This window comes from Hippopotamus amphibius, chromosome 3 (assembly GCF_030028045.1).
Source record: "Hippopotamus amphibius kiboko isolate mHipAmp2 chromosome 3, mHipAmp2.hap2, whole genome shotgun sequence".
NCBI lineage: Eukaryota > Metazoa > Chordata > Mammalia > Artiodactyla > Hippopotamidae > Hippopotamus > Hippopotamus amphibius.
In genome coordinates, this window is record NC_080188.1 from 45,751,839 (window position 1) to 45,772,488 (window position 20,650).

Sequence of the window (20,650 nt, forward strand, 5' to 3'; positions counted from 1 at the left end):
ATACAGTCTAATGTCTGAAAAGGCAATATATTGGGTTGGCCAAAACGTTCATTTGGGTTTTTTCATAAGATGTTACGGAAAAACCCAGATGAACGTTTTGGACAACCCAATAATAATCTGAAGGCTATTTTCCCAGATCACCACTCCTCAGAAGGATGAAGAACTAATTGCATTAGTTGAGTCAGGTATGATGCTGATGGGGTCAGGAAGCTGTGCAGGATAGAGAGCTTCCCATTTAACTTCCCACAAAGTGAGGTCAAACCTGTCAGCCCTCTTCCACTAGGGAATTTCTTAAGTTTTTTTCTAGACTAAAAGTCTATGACACCTCCTCCTTGCTCACCAGTGGAGGTGATGTCCTGCCAAGGAAGATGTGTGCAGGAGTTAAGAAGATTGTCCGGAGTCACGAGAGACAAGGAAAAGAATTTTGTTCCATGACTGGTTTCTGGTTGCCGTCATGTTTACCGATGGCCTTGCTGGCCAATTGTGAGGACAAGAGTCTTGTGGACAACCCAGACTAGAATCTAGTTAGGTTTCCATGAAAGAAAGCCCACATGCCATTCCAACATCACTGCCATGCCTGCCATGGAGCTAGACATATGAAAGACCCAGCCATTAAAACGTCAGTGTGCTAGCTGCTTCCACAGAGGAATGAGAGAGAAAGGGAGGGAGAGAGAGAGAGGAAGCTGGAAGCTACCTCACCCTCAGCTTCAGGGGGCAGCTGTGGGCTCACTCTGAGTAGAGCAGGACTGTGGAAACAGGCTTGGTCACACCACTGATTATGAAGCTGGATGGTTCTAGAAGCTTGTGTGTGTGAGTCACCCTTCCCTCCCATGAAGTTGTTTGAATGAAGTCAGAGTGGGTGCTGTCTTGCTGCCAAATTGATTCAAATCCCTAGAACCAAACTTCTAGATGAGCCCCTTAAACTCATCAGACTCCACAGCTTCTCCAGTTTGGGTCAGTTACACATCTAGTTAGGGTCTGGAGTCTGGCATTGCTTTAGTCTGCACTCACCCTGCCCCATCCCACCCCAACCAAGACCATAAATCTTCCAATTCCACAGTGTATTGAATTGCCAAAAGCAAGGCATCATTTCCCAGGGCAGTTTGCTGGGTGATTTTTGAAGATTTTTGTTAACCTACCTTGATATTCATGTTTGCAAAACTAAGTGCAGAAATTCCAGTAAGTAGACTTGATTCAGAGCCTGTTCCTCCCACTGACTTCAAGTGGGAGAAGAAACACTGTCATCATATTATCTTGGCTTCTAATGCTGACTGAAGTCCAGAGAATTATAAACTAATCTGAGGAAACTTGAATGGTCTGCCTGCAAGCAGGAGTGCAAGATCTTTCAGTTTGGTGCAGTTTTAATCACAGCTTACATTTCCTGGATGATGATGATGATGATGATGATGATAATAATAATAATAATAATAATAATAATAAAGGACGTTCAGAAATTTTTCTAAAGTCAAACCTCCGGGCTACTTTGTTCCCAGTCTTCCTGTTTAGATGGAGACGAGGTGCACCTCTTCTCCCCCAGGAGAAGCTGGCTTTCGCTAGCCCAGGCTGGCCCCGGGGATGAAATCTCCGCAGGACTTCCAGCGGGTGCAACAACTGCACACACCGCGGGGCGAGCTAACACGTCCATTGCGGAAGGGGCTCAGGCAGCTCCTCCCAGCCACCCTCCTCAAACCTCACTGCCCAACCCCCCTCCCCCCTGTCCCCTCCCCCCCCCTCCCCCCCCCCCCCGCCCGCCTCAGTCCAGGGAATTTCCCAAGCATCTCCAAGATTGAGTTTCCTGCCTGGGGGAAGGGGTGAGTGCAGATAAAAGCGATGCCGAGGATCCGAGGAAGTCACAGAGCTCTAGAGCTGCAAATCCCGCGCCTTCTCGCTCCTTCTGTACCCCTCTCGCCGTGCTCTCTTCGCCACTATGAGATTCCTAACCAGCCGCGCCGCCGGCATCCCTGGCCCTTCGGGCTCACTGTGCGCGCTGCTCGTGCTGCTGCTGCTGACGCCGCCGGGGCCCCTCGCCAGCGGTGAGAGCTCACAGCTGGCGGGACGCACCGGGCGCGCGGCGCGGCCGCGGCGTCCCGGGCGTGGGGAAGTGTCCCGCGCAGGCTGGCTGGGGAAGAGCTCTCCCAGCAACCTGCCCGATAACGGTGTCTCTCTTTCTACCCCAGCTGGTCCTGTCGCGGCCATAGTGAGAGAGCTACGTTGCATGTGTTTAACCACCACACCGGGGATTCATCCCAAAATGATCAGTAATCTGCAGGTGATCGCCCCAGGACCGCAGTGCTCCAAGGTGGAAGTGGTGTAAGTCCTAATGCGCGGCGCTGTCCACTGTGACCTTGGCAAAAGGGAGGTCCCCCCAGCCTGGGTCTTCAGCCGCCGCAGCTCATAGGTGCATCCTCGTTTTCTCTCTGCAGAGCCGCCCTGAAGAACGGAAAGGAAGTCTGTCTGGACCCAAACGCTCCTTTGATCAAGAAAGTCATCCAGAAAATGTTGGACAGGTACCTGTCACCTTGATCTGTTTGGTTTGTTAATCTCTCTTGGAGTGTGGACTTCTCAATGCCCTCATTCTCTGCGTGGGATTTGGCAACCACTCCAGATCATGCTTAGAATAAAAAGGAGGTTCAGGAGAAGAGGGGAAAGTTGTTCTATAATGTCCTAGGGAAACTTATCACAAATCTCACGTGTAATTTCCTACGCGGTTACACAGAACTCATTAATGAGATGTATTTTTGTTGTTGTTGCTGTTACTAGAGTCCTTGAGTCCACCTTTGCTTTTTATTGGTCCTAAACTACCTTTTGAAAACAAGTTGGGGTAGACAGGTGTGTGGAAATTTGGTTAAATTGATAAAATTCTTTTCTCAACAGTGAAAAGAAAAATTAAGAGAAAGGACCACGCATTGGAAAAACTGTGCAGTTCTTCAGCAGAAGAGTTTTCTTGGGATCTCTGGACCTAGGAAGACAAGAAGCAAGGGCCGATTTTCCCCAATGAGTTAGGTTTTTGTATGAATTCCCCACTATGAGAGAGAGATGGGAGGAGGGAAACTATATTTGTCCTTGCAGCTTTCTGCTCAGTTTATGATGTGTTTAGCATAATATTTCCTGCTCCTTATTTGTTGTTGTTTTATCTGCTATGTTATTGGAATCTTTGGCAATTGACTAAATTGTGGATCAAGAATCACTGGTTGTTAATCTTCCAAGGTGACTATTGTATTTCTAGAACACAGTTCTCCTAGTGCTGTGGAAAAAGCTGTGCATTTAATCTGTGAATGATATTTCATTAGAATGCTGTATATGGAGATAAACTGTTATCTTCACTCTCTCCTGAAATAGGAACTGCTTTAGCATTGTTTCTTGGAGGATATGTTGAAAATTGTCTTACTCTTGAGGCTGGTTAACTATTTAAGTTATATTGCATTAGAAATCTGGATGTATTATACGTGTAGACACATATCTGTGTAGAATATATTTCCTTATTTAGAATTTCTAAATGTATGAGTTCTATGAGGACTAATATATTCTTTTCCTATAAATTTAGACATTTGATGTCTTCTTCGTATGGCATAATGTCATGACTTACTCATTAAACTTTTGATTTTTATGGTATTTATTAACTATTTTATTAGGAGTATTGTATTTCTAGCCACTAAATATATATTTTAGATTGATGAAGAAGCTAGGAACTAGGTAAATTCCTTATTTCTAGTTTTTATAAAAATACATCCTTTTAGTTTTTTAAGAGTAAAGGCAAACTTAACAATGATCTATACTTTGAAAGTTCTGAAAAAAAATTCGAGCTTTTTGATTATACACTCATCATGTAGTTTAAAAAAAATGCACTGCACTGCTAAGATTTGCAGACACTTATACTGTATCTTTTTAAGTTTTTGACTGTTGTCTTACAAAGAATATTCATCACATTTACTATCTTAAAATTGCACTTTTTAAATGTGTCTCAATGGTTTATGTTACTTCCTTTGTTCTATGGGAAAAAATAAAGATTTATAAAATTTATTCAAGTTCTTTCTTTATTGTACTCTTACAAAAATGTCATTCCTCTTTAATTCTACATTATTGTAAAAATTAACCATGCTCCTCTCTGGCTAGCAGAGAGGACCTCGTTTCCCAATGTCCTTGCATTATTTCAACCTATTTCCAATCTCACTCCCCTTCCAGTTCCTCCTTCACAGCACCAACAACCTTTGGGTTCTTTAGAAAACACAAATAGATAAGACTTCCTTACCTTAAGTCCTTTACTGACTCCCTATTTCCTAGACATGAAATGCAAGTTGCAAAGCGTGACAAAGTTGTCTCATGACTCCTGATTACTACTGCAACTTCGTTTTTCCCTAGCATCTTTGCAGTCAAGAATTTAGTTCCCTAACTGGGCGTGTTCCTTTCCAGGTCCACGCCTTTGCATTTGGTAGGACCTCTACCTGGAAGGGCCTTCCCATTTTCTGCCTATAGGAGGAAGCTTATTCATCCTTCAGAGCTCAGTTTCAATAATACCTCTTTCTGAAGTTTTCCTTGGCACTCCCAGAAGAACTTGTGGTTTCCATTTTGTTGTTCCCATAGTATCTTCTAAATATTTGAATTTATGTGAGAAGCCAATATTGCATTCTTTTATTTTCTTATAATGGTTTTTACCCTACTCTACTAGGAGTTCTCCCAGAGCATCCACCATATTTCATTCATCTCTGCATCCCCAATACCTGATACAGATTGACTTTAATGAATTAACAAATTATCCTAAAACTCAGGTTGTCAGATAGTGTCCAAAATCAATCACCTGGCCCATGGCAGGTGCCGAATAAATTTTAATTCCTTTACCCTCTTTTCTCTTTCTTGTCTACAAGTAATCCAACAAGAGCTTTGGCATGTGCAGTCCCTTCAACCTACGACACCAAGCCCTCACTTTCACCTAACTTCCATCCTTCCTTCAAGGCCTGTTTACCTGTCATTTGGGGCCTCTCTGAAGCCCCAATCTTCCCTCAGCCAGATTAAAGTCCCTTTTATATTCTGTCATAGAACTTTGTTCTTTTCCTTCATAACATTTTGTCACCAGCATGACTATAGAGTCTACAGGGACTGTGTACATGTGGTCATTTATTTAGTGTCTGTTCCAGTTTCACTGTAAGCTCCGTGAAGGCAGGGCCATGTTTGTGTCTCATGCTCACCTCACTTCCTAGGATAGTGCCTAGCACATAGTAGGTGCTTAAACCAATGAGTGATCCAAACAAGTGTCACTGCCTCTCTGGTATTAAAATAGCAGTTTCATGCAAATAGCTCATTCTGAGGAAAAGCAAGAAAACAAAAGGAAAGAGACTAATCCAATTAGTATACATACACATGTCCCTCAATTGAATTACTATGTTATATATGCTTATATTAACATGTATTTGTATTTATTAGTATATACTAATATATTATCAATATATCTATATCTAACCTGTTATTCTACATCTTTTCATCTCTCTTCATATATATAATATCAATTAGATTAATAAATGTTCTAGTATTACATATTAATATATCTATATAATAAAAAATGTGTGTGAGAGAAACAGAGAGATACAAGGATGTGAAAAAACCTAAAGTAGATTCAAAGAGATGAGTTTGCTGACAATTTTTTTCAGCAATATAAAAACCACAAAATACCTCAAATTTTTTAAAGAGTTATTAAACTTCTATGGTATTTTATTGCTCTCTTAAACAGCATTTTTTCCCCTTTGAACCCATGAGTTATATACTAATCCTAAGGACACACTAAAACAAACAAACAAACAAAAAAAACCAAGTTACTATAAATGTTTGAATTATAAATGTCAGTGTTTTAAACAATCCCTGATCTACTGTACCAGCTCCAAAGTACTCATTAAGTGCCGGATAATAACGAATGAAAGCATATTAAATGTCTTTTGGATGGATAAAATGTAAGTTATGTGAAGAAATAAACATCACTGTTTACTTCTTTATCATAATTCAAGATCTTTGTTTTTCCCAGAAGCAAGATTTATAAGTTTAGTTTGTTTATAGATCATAGGATGAGACCTCATTGTAATATTCTTGAAACTGTATTTGTCATGCCCATGCCATAACTGGTTGTTCTACAAATAAACTAGATCACAGTATATTACCAAAGTATAACCTGTGCAAGAACCTCAGTGACAGCTACTACTCACCAATCCTGCTTTTACTATTGATTCTGCCACTAGCAACTCAAAGATTAACATATCCTGGGGAAATTATTCTAATGTATGTCTTCTAAGGATATACCTTGTATTTTCTTCCTACAGATCCCTAAATACTATATGCACTCTGTTATCCCTCTGAAATTCACTCTCACATATGAAATCACTGGGAATTGAACAAACACTCAACTAAAATTTACTCTATGTTATTCCCCCAATCCAGACAAATTTCATGTGCCATCAGTGCCCTTCATTCTACCAGACTTTCTTGTTTGCCTCTGGGTGTGACACATTCACATAATCCTTCAATTCCTGAAGATATGACAAGATCTATGATAAAATATGACTAGTGGCTTTGTTTTTCTATCATAGTTTTAATTCTCGCATAAGGAAAAGAGTTGCTGTGGGTAATTCTCATGTTGTTCATAACTGTAAAACTCCTTCCTGGATGTTACAAATTGAGAAATTTACCAGACAGAACATGGGGATTTTGATTTGCCTCCTTGACTAAATCACAGAAGACAAGGAGACTGCACATGATTCTAATTTTGGCTGACGGTCCCCAGTGGCTTTTAACCAGAAAAATTAATAGTATATTCCTGAGAAGCATTGTTCATGTGTAGAGTGTGTAGAGTGTGTAGAGTGAAATAATGACCTAGAAAAACATAGAGTTTTGGCTTAAAATTTTGTTTTTACAAAGTCTAGAGTCCAGTTTCTTAAACATTGAGAAATTGTAAGAATGTTCCCTGCCCTCTGAAAAATCTGTGTTCTTGATTGCGTTTCCACTACCACATAAATGTATGATGATTATGTCTGACCCACCTCTTGTGTTGGACAAAGAGAAAAATAGTTGATTTGATTCACTTCCAGCAAGAGAGGCCAGTGATATTTCTTTGTAGTTTGTGGTGAAGTGCAAGTCAGAGCAATTGCATTTCAAGTCTAGTTTTGAGTATTTTTAGCTATGTGACTTTGGCAATTTATTTAACCTCTCCATCCCTCAGTTTTCTCATCTGTAAAATCAGTAGAATAATATCTGTCTCTCAGGCAATAAAGACTAACGTGGAACAAAATAGTTTCTTGATAAATGTTAGTTCCTTTCTCAAGCCTCCTAATTCAAACTCCTCTTTAAATGAAAAAACTGAGGGTTCAGTCATTTAAGCACCTTATTTTTTTCACATTTATTACAATTCTTTCTACCTATGTGTGAATGGTTAATTTTTAGCGCTTCTAAGAAATCTTTTTTTCCTACAAGTCTTTTTCAGGATAAGCTCTATTTTCTGTCAGTTATGTGGCAACATTATAAAAATGTATGATGTATTTCCCATCTTATAAACATTCATCCATTAAATATCGGTATTGACATTTATTAATAATCTTGTTTCGTATGGGATCTTGTGCAGGATCCTTATGATATGGAGATTACAAAGAGGAGAAGTTTCCAACCTAAATTAAGGTCTTTTGGCAGCAAATTTACTCAGAGTTTTCTCTGGCAAAGCTTCTCTTGAAAGCTGAATGGAAAGGAACTAGATATTTCTAAAGAGAGAGAGAGAAATAGTGCCTTAGATGGCACTGCCTAGAATCAAACTCTGAGAAGAGACTTGCGTGCAGGAAATTTATTGAGGACTGCTCCAAAAATTAACATCTGTCAGAAAGTAAGGAAGCAGCAGTAAGCAGAGGGAGAGCTGCTGTTGTAACAGAAGATTCAGGTGGCCCTATGAGAAGCTCTGGAGCTGGGATGGCCTTGCAGTTATTCTGAATTGGGGCAGGGAGGCAGACCTCTGAATCCGACCATTGGCCAGCCATTAGATGTGGGGTGTCCCTGGGCACTGGGCATAGCTTTGGGTGAGACAGCACCCTCAGGTGGTGAGCTATGCCCAGAGAGGACATTTTTTTTCTGCGCTGTCTGCGGTTGTCATTCCCAGCAATGGAAGAAAGCCATGGTGCACCATCCAGAGGGCCCTGAAAGGGTGTCCTGGAGGTGCATCATGGTATCTGGGGCTGGTGAGGGGCAAGGAAAGGAGGAGAGGGAGAAGCAGGAGGAGGAGAAAAGGAGAGGAGGGAAAGGAAAGGGCATGGGAGGGGGGAGGAGAGTGGAAGGCTCTTGTCTTTTATTGTCTTCTCTCCTTCTGTTCCCTTTCCTACTCTCCTCTTCCCCCCCCACCCCCACGCTCTTCCTTCCTCCTTCTTTATTTATTCCTGAGAAATACAATGATTTTCTCATTTCATTTTTAATTTCTCATCTTTCATTTTTATATAATGAATATAATATAGATATGAGAAATATAATATACTTAATTAAAAGAGGAGGAGGAGCAGGAGGATGAAGGTGCCCCAGCAGAAATCTCAGCCAGCAGCCAGCAGGAACCACCTCCCATGTGAATGAGGCCATGCTGGACTCTTCAGCCATTCCGGTTGCTCTCTGACCACACTCTCTGGAGTGAGCTCAGGCAAGATGAAAGCAAAAGAACCTCTTATTAGCACACGGAGTTATCAGGAATTACAAAGTGTTGTTTTCAGTCACTAAGTTGGAGTTTGGCTTGTGATGCAGCAGAAGAGGATCGAAAAAGGGTCATCGTGCTTCTGATGATCAACAAATGATAACAGTCAACATAATTAAAATAAAAATCCACAGGCCTGCAAAACTTTGCATTGTTCCTGTAAAATAACACCCAAGATATTCCGCCTCAACTCCTTCACCCGCCCCACTCTCCCTCCACTCCCACATCATACCTCATCCCTGAGTAGGATACAGCCTCAATTAAATTAATGCCAGAGTATTTGAGGTGTGGCTCATTCTTGTCCACTCAGAGTTATACAGAAAACATATTAGATTTCAGCACTTACAGGAAATCTTTTGTTGGCTAGTATTTCAATTTATTGATTAAAGTGCTTTAACAAACTGACCCTCCATTTTATCATCTCTAGGATCTTCTGTACCAATTGTTTTATTACTAATTTGTAGGCAACAGCTTAGTCCCTTCATAGTTGAGAGATGTCAGTTCAAAACATCCTACATAAGGCAGAATTAATATATGTCTTAATTTTAAAAGCTAATGTTCCTCCAGTGTCTCTAGATATTTCCTTTTGAAATACCTAACAGATAAGTTATGTTTTGAGTCTTAGAAAACTTTCCAGTTTCCGGAATGGCATTGCTATTTATACAGTGACTTAAAGGAAAAAGAGATAACGTAACTTACCACAAAAAAAACCCCACAAAAAACAAAAAACCAGAAAACCAGGGTGACAAAGTAAGATTCATAAAAAGCTATCAAGTTATTTTTAAACCCAAGAACCTCTGACACTAATTTTCTAGCAATCTTTTAAGTTATAACTTTGTATGAGCTAACTTCTTTTGCTTGAATAACTGATTCTAAAATATTTTTTACCCATTTCTGTACAGTTTATTAGTGTCAGTATTAAGTTTCTCTTCATGGAAATCAAAGAAAATTATGCACATGACAGTAATAGCAGTTAGCAATTGTAGTAGTCGTAATAATAAATTAGTATTTATATCCCATTGCTTTGCACAAATATTTGAGGTCTCACTTTTAAAAAAGAAATAGTTAAATAACTAAGTCACACAATGAAGAGGCTTTGTAATGCCTGGCACATAGTAGATACTTATCAATATTTATTGAATAAATGAAAACTAGCAAAAAGTTATTCACCACAAATGCTGACTAATAGGCTTGTGAAATTTTAGTGACTCAAGAACTGTGTTAATACTTCCTTACAAACCTTGCTGACGATGTGTCTCTTGTGACAAAATACACTTGTTGATTAAGACAATGAGCTGAGGATCCTGTGCTACATGCCTACCTCTTTCCTGGTATCCACTAACTCAAGTAGCATCATTAGCTCAGAAGACTTTCCATATAGTTTCCCCAAAAGGATGATGACCTTTTGACTAATTTTACGAAGGGAACCAGGAAGGAAATGTGGATAGTGTTTGTATGTGGGGGGGGTGGGGGGAGTGTACAGTGAAACTAATAAATGTAGTACACAGCGTGTGTTGCAGAGGGGAGAGGTGTGTTGGACAGAAAAAGAAAGGTATTACGAGTAATGCCAAAAACCTTTATATCTTTCTGTGGAAATGGTTTTGAGCATATGTTTGAATACAAACACATCTGATTTGTGAACTAGCAATATTTTAATCACAATAATGGGAAAAGGCTATAGAGTCTTCACCCAGGAAGAACCAGAAGGAAGTTTGCTCTCCTGATTCTGTTTCCTGTTGAAATTGTCTCTATAATTCACTTCACATGGTCAAGTCATAGAGGGATACTAATTTTCAGCTAAAGATTTTCCTTACGCTTACCTGCTAGACTATGACTTTGGGGGTTGGGAGAGGTGGAAAATCATGTTAATTTAATATGTTCTACTGCTAGACTGTAAGTTATAAGACAAAAACAAATGAGGTGGAGAAAAATAAGGAATACATTGTAAAACAGGAACTAAAAACTTACGTAGGCATAGTCAGTAACTGCTAAACAACAGGAAAAATTGGCTTAAAGTTTTTTAAAAAGTTGGGGAAAATTACTGTAGTCATTCTTTTCATAAAAAGTAACCTTATACATTTAATGTTTTAAGAGTTTCTTCTAAAATTTTAAAGGTATAAATAAGCAAAAAAGAAAATGGGAAGTTCGAATATTGTGTAAGATTTGTACATAGTTGTAAGAGGAAGACAACCTGTGTCTGGGGCCTCATCCTTTTTGCCTAGCCTTTTTATACCACAGGTACTTTGGGCCATGTGAAGTCTAGTTTGAGAATTGTGACTGATTGGAAATGAAAACAAAATTTTCCTTTAGTGATATATATTTGTTGATTTATTCACTAGAACTGTTTAGCTAAGACCTACTGTATATTGTGTTATCTTACATATTATAGGATATGAGACATTCAAAGAAAACTTGGACATGCCTCTGCATTCCAAAGTGTACAGTAAAGCTATTATACTCCAATAAAGATTGAAAAACAAGTAAAGTGTACAGAGGAGGATTCTGTGCCTATGAGTCTAGATGTTCAGATTGTCTAACTACTGTTCTACTTATGCACTTTACTTAATATTGCTGTGCATTAAAGAATTAGCAAGTCCTAATGCCCAAAGTATATTGAAAGTAAAGGTAGTAGAATAATCTCTTTATAAATGCCCTTTTGTTGGTTTTTAGGAAGGGATCTGTCTTCTGGGAGTGTCTATGTTAATTCACCTCCTGGAGCTAGATGTAGTTCTGTACTTAGTTGTTGAAATGCTGGGGGAGGGTGAGAGGAAGGGTGAAGGGAAGGGCTCTTGACTAATATTTCCATATCTAGAAGACAGTTTTAGGTTATAACCATAGGTCTATATGTGCATTTTTGTAAAGTACCTATGTTTATTGTGGACAAGGTTAAGTTTTTACTTTGCAACATCTGAGCCTTTCAGATGTCCCGAGGTGGCAATGTATGATAAAAAGTAGAGCTTTATCAATTTGTAAATATCTTTATTATAATTGATAAAAAAAAGCAGCATCTTGGATGTGGAATTGTTAAAACATCTCTGAAAAATGTACATCAGGACTTGTTCATTGGCTTGGCAGCAGAGGGGCAGAAGGAAGTATAAAGGGAAGGATGTGTGTGGGTGTGTTCATATTTGTATTTTGATGATAACCACTGGTACGTGTGCCTCTTTTGGCTGCGCTATAGGAATACATTATTAGGTAGTTCAATGGAAACATACCTCCTTGCTAATACTTTAATAGTTTAGATCAAATAATGAATCCTCTTGGAAGCATTATACTTTGTGTACTCTGTTGCATTATGTCTCATTTTTAATTGAGCATTAAGGGAATGTAGTATTTTAATCAGAACTCTGCCAACATCTGTCTAGAGGCCTGTTGCCGTTTTTGTCTTTTGTGAAATTTTTGTCGCCAAGAAAGGCAGGATTACATTTTTTTTCCTTCCAGATTGAGCTGGTGTCGTGTACTCCTGGTTATCAAAATACTCATAATATAGCTGTGGGACTTTGAAATGGTAAATGTTCATAATGTCTGAAAAAGCATGAGACATAACTGTTCATCTGAATTACATAAAAATGGATGCTTAGTTGTATAGATACACAAAGGACACCTAGAAGGACACATCAAACGGTAAACTGTGATTATGGCTGACTTTGTTTTTTGCTTCTTGTGTTTTTCAGTTTCCTTATGCACATGTTAACTTTTAAGAAAACTTTTAAGAAATAAATGTTATTTTAAAAACCTTAACAAAAAATGTGTACAGTCCTGTCGAGGAAGCAAGTCTCACAGATGGGACAGAGATGCAGACAGTAGCATATACAAGCCAGTATGTGATGTGCAGGTCCACCTCTGTGCGGCTCTGGGACTTTGTCTATATCGTGTGGGGTATGAGATCAAGACCCTTAATTAGAGTCTGAGACTTGAAGAATAAAGATGTCACTGCAATTCACATAAAAGTGCAAAAATGGAAACACCCTCAAGGTCACCAATGGGACAGAGGTTGGACAACAATTGCCCATGCTATAGAATGTTATGCAGACATTGAAAAGAATGGGGGAAAATGACATTGAGGTAGCGGGAAAGGATTTTGAAGACATTTTTAAAGGACAAAAGCTATATAGTAATCCCATTTATATAAAGAACATCTATGTCTACCTCTCTATATATGCGTATCTCTGTGTATTGGGTTGGCCAAAAAGTTAACCAATATTATGTGTGTGGCTCTATGTATATGGATGTGTGTTTATATAAATGTAGACAGAATAGAAGACTAATGTCCAACTGTTACCTATGGTTACCGTCGGCGACAGGGAGTGTAGAGTAATGATGAGGAGGAACTTGCACGCTTTATCCCACATACATCTGCAGGTTGAGAATCTTTTACAGTGAATTGTATGATACATTTCTCTGCTAGGTTAACAATAAAAGGAAAAATAAAGCTGCTGGGTCTTGTTTTCTAGGGTATACTGTGATGATAGAAAAAACTAGTTTACTTTGTAACACAAAGGAAGATGAGTTTGGACTTCCCTGGTGGCCCAGTGGTTAAGAATCCGCTTGCCAATGCAGGGGACACAGGTTTGATCCCTGGTCGGGGAAGATCCCACATGCCACGGAGCAACTAAGCCTGTGTACCACAACTACTGAGCCTGGGCTCTAGAGCCCGTGAGATGCAACTATTGAACCCTTGAGCCACAACCACTGAAGCCTGTGCACCTAGACCCCATGCTGCACAAGAGAAGCCACGGCAGTGAGAAGCCCACACACCACAACGAAGATTAGCCCCTGTTTGCCACAACTAGGAAACGCCTGCGTGCAGCAACAAGGACGCAATGCAGCCAATAAATAAATAAATAAATTTATTAATAGAAAGAAAACAAAACAAGCGAACAAAAAAAAGCAACAACAACAAAAAAGGAAGGTGAGTCTGCTTCTAGCTTCTGGATAAAATTACAAAAGATAATACATTCGGAAGACAGAAAGAAGCCCATAAACTAGTATGCAAAGTAATTGGCTCCTGTTTTATCCACATACTCCAAAGGAATCCCAACATTCATCCACAACCAAGATAGGAACATCTGCTTTCCTTGGCAACTGGAGAGGGAAGATAACTCTCTTTTCCGAGGGCCACATACTTATGCTTTCAGATACACATAAAGTGTATATAAGCTCTCTAAATTGCATTATAGGAAAGGCAGGGCATATTACTTAATTATACAAAGAAAATATATGTAATATTTCAGTCTAGTTCTTGCCTAAGTGGAGTGTTAACTATGTGTAAGGGAGATGGGTATTGAGAAAGGGGGAGTGAGAGTGTGCAGGGGTGCTTAAAATGAAATTTAGCAGGAATTTGACTTGCCTGGCATTTATCTGGGTTGGGCACAACTTGACCACTCTTACACATATATTACCACACTCCCTCACTTCCCCCATCCCTATCCTTTTTCTCCTTATTGGCCTTAAGGGAGTGTGTATAAAAGACATCAGGAGACCGTGAAAAGCCACTCAGCTGCAGACTCCCAGCAGCAGTTCACCCTCCTGGCTCTAGGAACACCTCTGACTCAGTCTCCTCCACCATGAGCCTCAGACCCAGCGCCACCTCCTCCTGCACCAGGGCCAGCCCACTTCCTGTCCTACAGGTGTTGCTGCCCATGTCACTGCTCCTGACCACGCTGGTTCCCTCCACCGTCGGAAAACGTAAGAGAAACTTAGGGAAAGCTGAAGCTGGAGTCTCTGTTTCCCTGTACCTGAGGCTGCTTCTGCTGCAGTTGTGTCTGGAGGGAGGACTGTCCCAATGTTCCTGGGGCTGGAGAAGGGCATTATGTGAGTATCTCTAAATGGAGGAGCTATATTTCGTGGGCACTTAACATGTGCCAGGAATTCTGCTAGGGAGCTTTCCTAAAGGTTTACCAATCATATCGACAATGGCCTTGTGAGAGAGGTACCCATCAATAGATAAGATCCCTGAGATGATCACGACCACTAATAGAATCACACCTTCTACCCTAGTTAAAAGTATGGATAGAATGCTGTATGTTGAACTTCGCTGCTCGTGTGTGAAGACCATCTCTGGCATTCATCCCAGTAACATCCAAAGTTTGGAGGTGATCAGGGCAGGACCTCACTGCGCCACAGTCGAAGTAATGTAAGTTTCTGCTTCTTCAGTATTGCCCTGTTAGGGAAACCCTTCACCTCTGTCCCTACCGACACTGTTGGATCCCTTCTGATAGTGTGCCAGGATGCTCACAGAGAATACTATTCTTTCTTGCAGAGCCACGCTGAAGAATGGGAAGAAAATCTGCTTGGACCCAGAAGCTCCCATAATCAAGAAAATAGTCCAGAAAATATTGGAAGATGGTGGGTCAGCTGCTTAATCTTTTCACCTTCTGTCAAACCATTTTATCTCCCAAAAAGGATAGAAGTTTGAAGTCTTGGCTTTCTAGAATTCTTATTTATCCAGGATACCTAGTCATGCTGTATTAAACTTTGGATATGTTTTCCGTTCTGTCTTGGCAAGTCACATTTTGTTCTGAGATGGCTGATTAATAGATGACAGAGAGAAGATGAAAGTAAGCATGGCTAGGGTGTAAGATAGGCTCAGGGATGTATTGTACAACAGGGGGAGTAGAGCCAATATTTTGTAATAACTGTAAATGAAAAATAACCTTTAAAAATTGTATAAAAATTTAAAAATTAATAAAAGAAGTACGCAAGGCTAGTTTCAAAATATATGGTTTACTCCCTAACTCTTGGCTAAATGTGGTCCTGTGTTTTGCATTTCTTTCTGTAAAAATTTCTTTCCAAATACATTTGTGTTAACTTATCTTGTTCCACTGTACTGTTAGACTAGACAGGCCCATGATGATTCTATACTGGTCAGTAATAAGATTAGGAACCACACAGGGCCCAGCATGGAGCACTTGCTCAATAAATGTTTATGAATATACCTAGGGACTTAATAGAAATTTTCATTGTCTTAGTCCTAGGATGTCTTGTTTCAAAACATTCTCTGAGAGATTTTTCTAATGTCTATTTTAGGCTTCAAATCCTAAAAATAACAAAGCTGTAGAATGTGAGTCTTGTAAGCAGTGGTTATTTACTTTAAAGTGGACGTATTTATGGTGTACCTCAAAAACTGGTACAAGAGTGTAAAGCAATTATATTCCAATAAAGAGCCTAAAAAATGAAGAAAAAAGTGGATGTATTTAATACCAGTAAAGCAAAAAATATATGATGGTATATTATATCATATATATTTTCAATAATATATGATAGTATTTTCAATAATAATAATAATAACACAGATTCTACTTGGTGTTGAATGTTTTACCCTGACACGTTTGTACATATTTGCATTTACTTAGTATCCACACGGTTACAATTTCAGTGTGAGAATCAGCCTTGCAAATAAATACAATAGAGAACTTAAGATTTACCAGACTACTAATTATTATTTTACAATCAACAGAACTTTCTTTCATGTCTAATTCCTTAAATTTACACCCATACTATTCCTACAGAAATATTAACATAAAATCAAATTTATTATTGCTTTGTTGTTATATATTATTACTTTTAACAGATTATGAGAGGAAGAAGCCTTAATAATCTTTTTATTTTTTTTAAACTTTGGTATTTAACAATATGGCCAACAAAAGTCACTAGCTGATGATATATGCTATTTTTAATGTACTATAGCAATAGCTAAACTTTATTAATAACTAGTAATATTGAGTTATATTAATAATAAGATTAATATTCCAGACAAAATAATTGTTCTCTAAGAATTAAATAATTCTTACAAGATAGCTATGATCTGGTTAAGAGCACATCCTCTAAAGAGAGGGTAACTTAGACCACCACTTGCTGGCTGTGTAAATTTGGGCAGGTTGCATAACCTCTCTGTGCCTAAGTTTCTTCATCTCTAAAATGGCATAACAATATTGCTTATCTCATAGAGCTGATGTAAAAATTAACAGTTAATAAATTCAAAGTGCTGAAAATAATGAATGTCACATGATAACCCCTATTTCAATATTAGTTACTATTTATTATTATTAGATCCCCAGTGTTACAGAGAAGAAAACCAAAGTTCAAAGAGATTAGGAAATTTGCCTCAGAATCAGATAACTGAATAGGTGACTGAATGGTGATTTGAAACTGTGCTCTTCACCATCACACCATATCACTTTGCTTGACTTTTCTTTCTCTAATGAAGAGATTACATTATATATCACATAATGTTATTGACAGGGAAAATAGGACTTGATACATAAATAGCATACAGCACATACTATGATGGTTATAGGAGAAGATAACAGTGCATCTACCCAAACCTGCACATGGACGTTGGGGAGCACTCGTGTATTAAGCATATAGTTCACAATCTCTGCATTATTAGATTTCCTTTTATTATCTCCTCACCATTATAGGTTTAGTGCCTTAAATGTTTTGACTACAAAATAAATAATTTTATTAAGTAATAGTTAACAAATAACATACATGAATAAACATGTAATAAGTAAAGCAGTAAATGGTGACTGCAGTCCTGGGCATCAGTTTTTCTCCAATAATTTAAAATAGCTCAGCGTCTCATTCATTTCTCTAATGGTTTCCTACTGAAATCCAACAGGGCCACCTCCTGAGACATGACACAGTTTTTATACTATGCTAATACCTTCTGTATAATGCACATGTCTGTTACTTCTGTGTGCATATCCTGAATTATTCTATTTCGATGCAGAGGAAGAATGAATTAATTGTCACTACTCCCTGGGTTCCTTAACCCAGCAAATATTGAAATCTGGGGGGAAGGTTGTACGAATCCAGTACGTTGCCCACCCATATGCCAAACCACCCCTCCTACACATTCCCTCTGCGCTAACCCAACAATGGGATCTCAAGTTTCAGTTGCGTAAACATGTATGACCTACAACACATGCTGTACCAGCCATTGTGCAGGTGCTGGATATTCAAAGACCTACAAGAGACTTGCCCTTGAAGAAATTACTGTCTGGTGGGCAAGGCAGACAGGCTGACAAATAATCACAACCACAAGCTCATGCAGAGGTATGCTCCAGCTGCGCAAAGAAGCAGGCGTGAGCATGGCAAAGCCTCGACATTGTCATTTCCAACATCTATCATCTTCACTAATGTAGTACTTTATATTGAGTTCCTTCCTGGAAGCTAGAATAGTGATAGACAGTACTATCTCTCACCTCATGGAGCTTTCCATTTAGGAAGAGAAACCATTTTAAACACATTTAAATATATACGTATGTGTGTGTATATCATATGTTTGTATGAGTTATGAGAAATAGGTAAAGTAGTGGGTGTTACACGGCAACAACAGGTTTAGTTGTCAGGGAAGGCCCCTCTGAGGAGGTGATGTTTAAGCTGACACCAGAAATATGGATAGAACTTAGCCAGCTGAAAGGACAGGTGGCAGGAGAGTAAGAGAAAGCACATTTCAGGCCCAGGAATTAAATTCCATATCCCTGCAGAAGCCTGGTCCTGCTGAGCATTAAGAGGTCAGCTAGTTTCATGCAATGAGCTCCTGAGGCCCTTCACCACTGTTCATCAGTGTGACAGAGAGCCTTGGGTTTTGAGATGAGGGTGTGCTTTGTCGTGATCAAGAGCCAAAGTCATTTTTTTTCAGGGAAGGGAAGATGGTCTATATTGATCTCTGGACCTTTCCTGTGCAGGATTCTGTTGCATCTTTTCCACACTCAACTCCCAGATGCTCCGTGTCCTCCTGAGAGCATCACTGCTCCTGCCAACGGTGCAGCCCATCTCACCCTGTCACTAGTACTGGCCCAGGTGACAGCAGGCACTGGGAGATGTGGCCTTAAAACTCTCCTGCCCTCTCTTCTTAACTGAGCAGAATGGAGAAACATCCAGGGAGCAAGTTTTCAACGGAAAGAATGCATCCAAATATTACTGTTATAATTTTTCTCCAAATGAGGGAATAAATGAGGATAATAGAGGTTGCTTCCTAGAGTATATTGGATGATGGTTGGTAGAGCCAGGTGGATCCCATTCAAGAGACTGAGGAAGCTTTCCACATTTATGTGAAATTTGGGACCAAGTCATCACCTAGAGACCAAATTCAACTTTTCAGTAGCTGAAAACAATAACAAACTGCACATCTTGAAGGCCCTGCAGCTGCCAAATTCTACTCAATGGTAATCAACAAGAAAGGCAGAGGTGAAAGAGCAGTTCTTGATGAGGCAGTTGGGAGTTGAGAAGGAAACAAAGTCTTATGCTGCGCAAATTGCAACACGGTGACTACAGAGAATTCTACTAATTGCACATAACAAAGCAAACATACATTTTTATAAGGCTCAAGTACCGTTTCTAACTGCACAAATGTGCACGTATGTGAATTCAGGGTGGGGGTTGGATCCTGCGGCCAGTTCCCAGCAAGACTACTGATCCCCGTCTCCACCCGCACCCCCCTCCCGCCCCCCGCCCCTTCTAATCTTGGCTGTCCAGAGCCCAACTCAGTAGAAGTGTCTCAGCTTCCTCACCGCAGTTCCCCACCCTCAACCTCAGGTTTCCGATGAACTTGACCCACCGCGGGGATAAAATGGGCCTGGAGGGTCTCGGGAACCACCGGTCTGCAGAGCGCCAGCTCGGGCTGCCCCCACGCTCTAGGCTCCTGCTTGCATCTCTGCGACATGAGCCTGACGACCAGCACCCGCGCCTCCCGCCCGCGGCCCAGCGTCGGGCCGCTGCTCCTGGGGCTGCTGCTCCTGCCGGCCATCGCCCTGGCCCAGGGTGAGCGCTGAATGAAGCAGGGCCGGGGAGAGGTCGGGGGCGACAGGTGGAGAGGTCGGGGGCGACCGGTGGCAGAGAGTCCGGGAGCCCCCCGGGGCTGGGGCGGAGTCTGTAGCCGTCCAGGATCTCAGCTGTGGTTTACCGAGCGCTTGTCAAGTGCTGCCCGGTGGGCTTTAACCACCTAGTCCCCGGTACCCTTTTCTGTGGGAGGTCTGGTTTGTGGATGAGGAAATGAAGGTCAGACGCGGTGAGAAGATCCCTAAGGTACCTTTGGCTCTTCACAGAGTCGTCCCTCCCCATCATCCCTGCCCCACCCTCAGTAGACCCTGAAGCTGGAGATGGAGACCTGCGCTGCGTGTGTATGAAGACCACCTCTGCAGTCCGTCCCAAGCTCATTTCCAGCCTGGAGGTGATCGGGGCCGGACTCCACTGCCCCAGCCCCCAACTGATGTGAGTCTTTGTACTTGCTTCTTTCGTGCCCACCCTCTCCACCTCTCCCCTTTCCTACCGCCCCTCTACACCCGCCTCCCCGCCCGCCTAACCCCAAACTCAAATCCAAGGACTGAAAGGCACGCCTCCTCTTTCCCTGGCAGAGCTACGCAGAAGAACGGGAGGAAACTTTGCCTGGACCCGCAGAATCCTCTGTATAACAAAATAATCAGAAAACTTTTACAGAGTTAGCTCTTAAATCTGTACTTTTTAAGAGACAGCTGCCTAAATCTGTACTTTTGCTATACAAAGTTTCTTCTTTTTTTTATTTTTCAATCTAACTGTGGGAAAATCATCTGATGTTTTTATTATCCTTGAAATCCTACAGAAATAAAATAAACCAAGTTATGGTATAGTAAATATCCCTTAATAGAGCAAAGAAATAATGCTGACATATCACAATTTCATATAAAGAAAAGTCTCCAGAATTTAAAGCAAAAGTATATTTTGAAAAGTTTGGTAAATAAAGACTGGTTTTACTTGATGTTGTATGTTGGCTGATATACATTTGCATATTTCCATGATTATATTACTTAATAACTACTTATTTACATATTAATATCACAATTAGCTTTGCCAATAAATATTAATTGCATTTAAGCTTTCTGGGCTGGTTTTTTATATATATAAATAAATAAATAAAGCAGACTCTGCTTTTATCACCTTAAGGTTTATACTGTACCCAAGTATAGAAAA

At 40.2% G+C, this 20,650-nt stretch overlaps 3 protein-coding genes across 3 annotated transcripts; all 3 read left to right on the forward strand.

Annotated features, from left to right (window-relative positions):
* The first annotated feature begins 1,830 nt into the window (after positions 1–1,830).
* LOC130849605 (C-X-C motif chemokine 6-like) lies at positions 1,831–4,020 on the forward strand. Its single transcript, XM_057728601.1, is given in 5 exon segments — positions 1,831–1,908; positions 1,910–2,033; positions 2,178–2,310; positions 2,424–2,507; positions 2,875–4,020. Coding segments are annotated over 5 exon segments (435 nt in total). The 3' UTR covers positions 2,891–4,020.
* A 10,210-nt stretch (positions 4,021–14,230) lies between these two features.
* Positions 14,231–15,060, forward strand: LOC130849620 (platelet basic protein-like). Its single transcript, XM_057728620.1, has 3 exons — positions 14,231–14,383; positions 14,696–14,831; positions 14,958–15,060. Exons 1-3 carry the CDS (start codon positions 14,263–14,265, stop codon positions 15,058–15,060), a joined length of 360 nt encoding a protein of 119 aa, XP_057584603.1. The 5' UTR covers positions 14,231–14,262.
* A 4,305-nt stretch (positions 15,061–19,365) lies between these two features.
* LOC130848443 (platelet factor 4-like) lies at positions 19,366–20,228 on the forward strand. The gene is made up of 3 exons (XM_057726925.1): positions 19,366–19,465; positions 19,750–19,915; positions 20,059–20,228. The coding sequence occupies exons 1-3, from the start codon at positions 19,366–19,368 to the stop codon at positions 20,144–20,146; spliced, it is 354 nt and encodes a 117-aa protein (XP_057582908.1). The 3' UTR covers positions 20,147–20,228.
* Positions 20,229–20,650: the final 422 nt, after the last annotated feature.